The sequence below is a fragment of the Melospiza georgiana genome, chromosome 3 (genome assembly GCF_028018845.1).
Source record: "Melospiza georgiana isolate bMelGeo1 chromosome 3, bMelGeo1.pri, whole genome shotgun sequence".
Classification (NCBI taxonomy): Eukaryota; Metazoa; Chordata; class Aves; order Passeriformes; family Passerellidae; genus Melospiza; species Melospiza georgiana.
In genome coordinates, this window is record NC_080432.1 from 108,125,294 (window position 1) to 108,133,355 (window position 8,062).

Genomic DNA, 8,062 nt, shown 5'->3' on the forward strand with positions numbered 1-8,062 from the left:
TCTTAAATTTTAATAGGAGTTTCAATGTAAAGAACTACTGAGGCGCACAAAAAAGGATTCAAGAAACATGTCATTTATGGCTCTGCTCTCCAGCACAACTTTACTGAAATCAAAGGCCTTTGCTCAAGAGTAACTTCTTCCCCTGGCTGCAGAAGTTTGCAAAATAGCTGTCTTTTTTAGGATCTGGCAGGTTTGTATTGACAAATAAACTAACCAATTGACTTCTGAATGTAGGTCACAACACTCATTCCTTAGGTGGCTGGCCTATTTTTATCTTATTTGAAAGGGCAAGAACAAAAAGAAGAGCTAACTGGGCATAGTTCTCAGCTCTGAAGTGTTTTCCCCTATGGGAGTGATACATTAAAATATCATCGATACCACTGCATGAATGATTTCTTATTTGTAACAAATCTTCAACTCTTATTTAAAAAATAAACACGCAAATCTAAACTGCTAGATCCAAGTCTTTAGAACCAAAACTCTGTAACCACCCTTGCATGACTTCAACCTGCATATCAGAGTGAGGTTTCAGGAGACCAGTGATCTACTGAAAAGGGCTCACCCCAGATAGCCCATTCCTGTAACAGAAATAGTACAGAGCTATAACGGGCTGCACTGCAGTCAAGAATAGCTTAGCACTGGTAGAAACAGACATCTCCTCCATGTACTTTGTAATGTCTTTGCAACCCTAAGCTACTCGTCTCAAGACTGCTTTTTTCAAATAGCTGTGGCTTTTTTGTTTTGGTTTGGTTTTTAATTCTGTAAAAAAATCTGTTTTCCAAGATGCAACTATATTCGATCAAGTGGCTGGAAAAAAAAATGAGCCTGGAACACCATAAATATTATCCTATTATCTGACTGTGATTAAATCAGAATTATACAAACACATTAAAATAATTTGTAGACTGTGGCATCACTGGCAATAAGGATGGCTGTCAAACTGAAATCCAATGGAACTTCAAATGCACCTTAAACACTGTATCAGCAACAGATACTTTAAGGTAATAATATTACTAGGTGTCTTATACTACAGTAATGTTTCAAGATCTTTCACACAGATCTGTTCAGACAAAAGATGTAATGCTGGCATTACATTTGCCAAAACTGCCATTTGCAATTAAAAATTAAAACTGGCACTCTTTCTATGCAGGCAATTATCTAAACGCAGCTGGCAATCTTCCTTGTTTACAGCGCTGCTGTGTCATGACTACACTCCGGTTGGAAATTTACCACCTTTTTTTTTTTAAATTTTTTTTTTTTAAGGTTTAAACTTCTCAGCTGTATTTCTAACTCGAACTTTTCTGGTTTTAAAGATTTCTATCACGAACTCAAACAAAAAGGTCCAAAACTATCATTTGCATATTTTGGCTGGCAACTTCAGGCACTGACATAAAATGATTCCTAGTACATATTTTGGTGGTTGTTGCAATACTAATTTACATCCATCTAGGCCACAGGAAAACACCTGTAAGGACCCAGATAGCAAAATGTACCAAATAAATGCCCTCCAAGAAGAACATTTTGGGTGTAAGAGTTGATTTTCAGAGTAAAACAGAAATAATGGGAAGATCTTTTAAGTGGACAAAAATCCTTTTACTGAATAATATATGACATTGAGCACATTTCTACTACTTGCTGTCTATAGTAATTGTCATCTACTAAATGAATCTTTCCACAAATTATCTTATTAATCAGACTGCCATGTTTTTGGCACATTTTACTTACAACAGCTGCTATTAAAGTAAGATTTGAGGGTTCCCCTACTGCTGGGAGAGGAGCATTATTTATGCTTTCAAACAGCTTTTAGGGAACAGTTGCTTTTTTTAGCCAAGATGCTGCAGCCGCTAGCTTGATTTCCGTGACTATCCTGGAACAAATACAGTTACTTACAGCTTATCAGTTAAATATTCTGATTCGTTTATGATGTATTTCCTATAGTCAAACATAACAATAAATTGTATTATATCCCCAATACAGAAATGCTTAACTTCCTTCCTCTGTAATTGGTCACGTTTTCACCCATAAATATGATCCACTGTTACAGCTCCTTGACAGACTTTGCCGCTTGTTTTGCTCAACCGTCAAAAAGGATTTTGAGTAGGGCCTTTCCCCCGAATACTACCAAAACCCATAAAACCAGAGGATTGCTAATGAACTGAGGAGCACGGCTGACCCCAAGGACACTGCAAGCAAGCAGCGACAAGCAGCGACAGCCACGGGTCCCCTCGCACAGGTGTCCCGGGCAAGCCTCTTGAAGTTAAAGCAGCACAAGTTTCGCAGCGCGGTGACAGCACCGCTCTCCGCTGAGCGATGGGACGGAACACAGATTTCCGTCCCGGGCTTTTTCAGGATGAGCGCGGCAGGGACCGTGACTTGCTGAGACCAAAGCTCAGCAGCCGCAGGCACCGGCGCCGCTCGCCGCTCGCTGCCAGCGGCAGGTGGCCGCACCTGAGGCGCAGCATCCCGCGGCGAGCCCCCGCGTGGGAAGGCGCCGTCACCCGCACTCCCTGCGCGGCGGGGACCAGGGGCGCCCGGAGAACACTCCGGAGGCAGAACCGAGCGCTGCGGCTCCGCGGCGGTAACTTTTCAAACCGCGCAGCGCTCGGTGTCCGCTCGGCAGGACAGGCGCCGCGGGTACCGCTGGCGTGCCCGCTGTCCCCGGGGAGCACCCGGCGGCCGCCGGCACCCCTGGCTCCGTCTAATCTCGAGGCCGGCGTGCGGCATCAGCGGGAGCGCCGTGCAGTCTCCCCCGCGCACACCGGCTGCCTCGGGCGCCCGGGAGACCAGCGAGCATGTGCTCCCTGCCGTGCTCCCCGCCGTGCTCCCCGCCGGTTCTCTGCCGGCTGAACCGAGCTTTCCCCATCACCTCCCACCCAGGGCTGCGCGGGATTTCCCGCCGCCCGCGGAGAGCCGCGCCGCAGGTGGCAGCGGCTCCCGCGCCTCCGGTGACTCCTCCCGGGCACTTTCGGCGCGACTCGTGGGGTACTCGTCCTCCCCGTGTCCCGGCAGGAGTGATGCCCGGGCACCGAGGGGCAGGCGGGGAGGTACCAGCCGCGCCGTGCGGCGGGGCGCTGCTCAGGACAGGTGTGGGAGGCAGACCGTGGGACGAACGGGAGGGCTCGGGACAGGACAGGACGCGACGGGACGGGAGGAGAGGGGAGCGGGTCGGTACTCACACGAAGGCGTGGTAGACGAAGGCCCATCCGCGGGGCCGCTCCAGCACGTTGTACAGGTAGTTCTGCAGGCGGCGGTACTTGGCGTTCCTGCGGCAGCTCGGTCCGCTGCTGTACGACAGCGGCTTCCCCAGCAGGCTCATGCGGGCGCCGTGCTTCCCGCGGCGGCCCTCCCGCAGCCCGGCGGGGGCGGCCGCGCCGCCGGTGCCCAGGAGCAGCAGGCCGTCGCCGCGGGCCGCTGAGCTCGTCAGCGCCCTGCCCCGGCCCGACTCCACATCCTTCATGCCAGCTGCCGCGCCGCTCTTCACCCAGAGCCCCGCGGAGCCGCCCTCCTCCCCGCCGCCGTGGTTGCGGGGCATGGCATCACCCCGGGCGCCGGAGCGGGCGCCGGGGCCGCGGCGGAGCAGGGCGCGGGCGGCGGCGGCCAGGCACCCCGCGGCAGCAGCCCGCAAGAGGCAGCGGGGGCCGAGGGTCTCCGGGCGGCGCCCGCGGGGCGCGGGGGCGCGGGCCACTTTGGGCGCCCGGCGCGGCGGGCCGGCCTGCGGCAGCTTCGCGGGGGCCCCGGCGAGGGAGCGGGCGCCCCCCCGGGCGCGCTCTCCTCCCGGGCGGCGGGGCCCCGCCGCCGGTCCCCGCAGCGCCGCCCGGCGTGGCTCCGCGGCCCGGGACGGGGAGGAGGGAGGGAGGGCAGCTCCTCGCGGCTCCGGCGGAGAGGCCGCGGCTCGGCGGTGCCCGCCGCCGCCCGCTCCCTCGCTGCCTCCCGCGCCGTTCGGCTCGGCCGGGCCGGGCAAGCTGTTGCTCTCGCTCCGAGCGGCGGAGAAAGTCGGCGAGGCGGGCGGGCCGGTGGGGGCAGGCGGGGGCCGCGCCGCCCGGAGCCTTCGCGTCCCGGGGCGCGAGCGGCAGCGGCGGTGCCCGCGGTGAGGCGGACGGAGAGCGGCTGGCGGGACGCGGCGCCCGCGTTCTAGGCGCGCTCCCGGGAAATGTCCATGTAAGTCCGAGAAAGTCACAAAAGTGCCGTAAGTCCCGGCGGCGGCGCGGGGGAGGATCGGCCGGCGGCGGGACCCCTCTGCGGGCAGGGAGCGCGGCCGGCCCGGGCGGGGCAGCGCAGACGAGCCGCCGGGTGTCCCCCCGAGGGGGCGGCGCGGCCCGGCACGCCGCTCCGGCGCTTCCGCCGTGTCCCGGCCTCGTGCGGCGGCGAGACAGCCGATCCCTGGGGCAGCGGCAGGCCTGCCCTTCCCGCGGGCTCCCTCACGGCCCCCGTCAGCTCCGGCCCCGGCGCGGTGCGGCCGGAGCGCAGCGGTGCCGCCGCTCGGTGCCCGCGCTGCGCCGAGACAGCGATGCTCCCCCTGCCGACCGCGGCCCTTTTACGCCCCGCCGCATCAAGGTGAGCTTGCGGAAAAAAACACCACCCACCCCGGCACCCGCAGGCGCGGCCGCACCGCGCTGCCCGCCCGGCCGCCGCACCGCGCCCGCTTTTCCCGTGGGTTATCGCCCGTGCTCGGCCGGCGACCCCCGGCCATCCCCTGCTGCGGGCAATCGCCGCCCGTGCCGCCCCTGGGGCCGCAGCTCGGCAGCGCCCGCCGTGCCCCGGCGATGCCTGCGAGCCCCCCGCTGCCCCGGGTACAGGACGAGCCGCCCCCCGGCACTTCGGCACCCGCTTCATGAGAAATAGCTGCTTGTCACTGGTTTTGCAGCCTGAGCGCCACGATGTGAAAATGTGACGCTAATTCCTGAAGTGTTAATGAAAAACAGTAAGGTGTGTGCTAATGTTAAGCGAAATTCAATAGAAACACTCAGAAATTAATTTTCGGGTTTTTTTGCCTTTGTGCTGGCTAGTTAGAGGCCAGGCTCTCGAGCTTTGATTAACGCATGGTCTTCAACTCTCAGAAAAGAAGAAACTGTAAGACTCATTTCACATTCTGGCAGTGAACATTAACTTGTGCCCCTACTAATGCAACATGGACGCATCACCAGTAGTAATTCGTTGCTACAGTGTGTGCAATGCCATTCAATCAGATGTCTTTGAATGATGAGTTTAAACTTCCTCCTGTCTTCCCTACACTTTCTCCTCCACTGCAGGCCAGTTCAGACAGGAACTTTTTAACATGTGAACCACAGTGGCCACTCAGACTCGTGATAAGGGATGGCAGAAACAGCACACATGTCAAAACAGATGTTAAATAGTTGATACAACTATCCACAGAAATCCCATTAATATTTAAGCTTTCCAGTGGCACATATCTACTCTTCTTTCTTTGAATTGTAAATTGTGTTAGTTAATCCTTCATTTACTACTTGTTTGCATTTCCCTGGTTTGATATACGCAAGTGTTTATACTCTTCTTTTTTCTCATCCCTGTGTACTCATTTACAGCTGAAGATGTACAGCATGCCTTTACCATCAGCCACTCCTCCAGAACCACGCTTAGATTTAAACTCTAGTGGCCTTAGTCACTTTGATTTGAGAGCTGATACTGAAATTCTGGAAAGCCAAACTTCAAGTGAGAGCACATAGTCATTCCAACCCACTGTGCCAGGCCTCTGTGCCAGGGGCACTAACCCTTGAGCTTTGTTCAATTGCTGCTGTGGGCAATGGCACAGCTCACAGCAGCACACGTGCATCACTGTTGATAGGAATGAGGCTTTGAACTGAGGATTAGGCCAATAAACTGAACATCACTGAACTCCAGTTCCTGATGTACTTTTTGTGATCCATTAAGAAATATTGTTATAATTCTGTGCCCTCTAGTGGTGCTTAAAATCATCAATTAATTTAAATAATCATAAGGAAAACAGTCTGTGAGCACAACTTGAGCCAGTATTGGAATGTAGCCATAGATTCCAGAAGAACTAGAAGCTAACAAAAGTAATACACTTATTGATGAATTATTTTATTTTTTACAGTGTGGGAACAAGTGTATTTTCCCATCTGTTATTAAATAAATCCTTTTAAAAGTATGTATTATGAGATGACATTTATGGTAATTAATCTAATCCCTATGTCAGATAACCAGGGCATGATCTGCTGGTTGAATATGGAGACCAGGCAGCTGCCAGCCCTCTGGCAGGCACAGGGGCTGTGCTATGTAACAAAGCTAGTCCTCATCTAAGTATTTATTGCAAAATACAGCTCTGTATTTATAGGACAACAAATTCCCCTGATATTTTGGCTTCAGACTATATAATACCTACAGAGATGAGTCGTGTGAAATTCTAGCATGTCCGCATGGTCCAAGGTCGTCCTGGGTTCAGATGTCAGTAAGAGGATCTACTTGACGAAATCTCCAAGGCAAGAACATCCCAAGGAATCTTGGCTTCTCAAGGCTGCAGGTACAGTATGTCACACCTGCAGAGGGACAAGGAAAATGGCATGCTAAAGTGCAGCTTTGGAGTCACTATTACTGAGCTTTATGGCAAATATCAACAGCATATTATTCTGGATTTTAAAATACAGGTTTCAAGATTGCATTGCATTTTCCAAATGTGTACATCAAATGTTACATATCCCGACTTTTGGAAGGATCAGCTGATACATATAGTCATTTTTGATCAGGAACGAAATGTCACATATGTTTGGTATTTTCGGGGTTTTCTTTCCAGTGAGTAACTTTTGATATATTGTCTTACATCAGTGTTTCTGGTTTTATTTTAATTAAAGAGAGGAAGCAATTTAAACAGCAGTGGCAGTCTCTTATTTATAACTTTTTTTTTTTTTTTTTGCTGGAGCATGTACACTTCTTTTCTAAGACATCTACTAGGGCAGTTTTGGGGCTATCTGCACTAGAATTTTAAGCAAGCCTTCACAATGACTAAGTTTTCAAATAGGTAACAGGAATACTGAAATACACTTGGTTTAATTATGACACAGGGTAGATACTTATAGGAGAAGAACTTTGTTCCAGGGAAAAACAAAGAGGGAAAGGAAGACCAGCCATATTGGAGGACACTGACCAGAGTTCAGTTCACTGCTTTGCTCCATGTTGCCAGGACAGATAGCATCTGTAGCCTATCCACATCAAATCCAAAGCACCTGAGCGTGTAGTTGCCTCAAGTCACTGACAGATGCTTTCCAAGCTGATGAAAACCAGCTGAGCACCTAGATGCAGCTTTTAATATTTATATGGATTTGAAGAATCTCTCTGTCTTTGTGCCTGAATTACATATCTGTCACAAGGGGTGGTAGCAATTTTTTCACAGAGAGAGGGATTGTTAACATAAATTTACGAAGCAGTGTGAGATGCTCAAAAGCAGCAAAAGAGGGAACAGTAGAAATCACGTCCACACTGTGGCTGCTTGAAGCAGAAAAGCAGCCAGAGTGCAAGCTGGGGGCCTCGGTAGCAACACCTTGCAAAGGTCGGTTTACTGTGGTATCATGTTTTGAGTTCATTTGAGTTCCTTGTTAATAACCTTTTTCACGTTATATAATAGTGCAAGGTATCATGTATGCTCTAGTTTTGCACCTCTTTGTAAGATTTTTAGCTTTCTGCCTAATTGTATGGAGGAGGGGATACTCATAGCTATTCTTGGTGACAAGCCTACAAGAGTCAGGAATAAGTTTTCAAAGTACATAGGTGTTAGGAATAATTAATTTATTATGTTGACCTGTTTGTTGTGTAGCCTATAATACATGGTATGCACCTCCAGGAAAACCCAAATCAAGTATTACTATTGAATAATAAACGATTAGCAAAATGTCAGATGAGGTGAACAGCATGTTAAGATGCACATTTTATGCTGTCCATTCAGCACATGGAATATGCCTGCAGCTGTAGCGGGGCTCTGATATTAATATTAGAAGTGTTGGAATACATTGCACTAATATTCCAAGATGTTGGGATATTCTCCTGCAAGCTTTTTCACATAAATTAAGGAAGCAAGACTGTCAATAGCATG

General features: G+C 51.1%; 1 protein-coding gene across 1 annotated transcript in view; it reads right to left on the bottom strand.

The window, feature by feature from the left end:
• KCNQ5 (potassium voltage-gated channel subfamily Q member 5) overlaps positions 1–3,535 on the bottom strand; it is a 280,972-nt gene extending 277,437 nt beyond the window's left edge. Inside the window, exon 1 of the mRNA XM_058021007.1 lies at positions 3,177–3,535. Coding sequence (XP_057876990.1) covers positions 3,177–3,532 — 356 coding nt within the window. The 5' untranslated portion in view covers positions 3,533–3,535. The remainder of the gene's footprint in view (positions 1–3,176) is intronic.
• Positions 3,536–8,062: the final 4,527 nt, after the last annotated feature.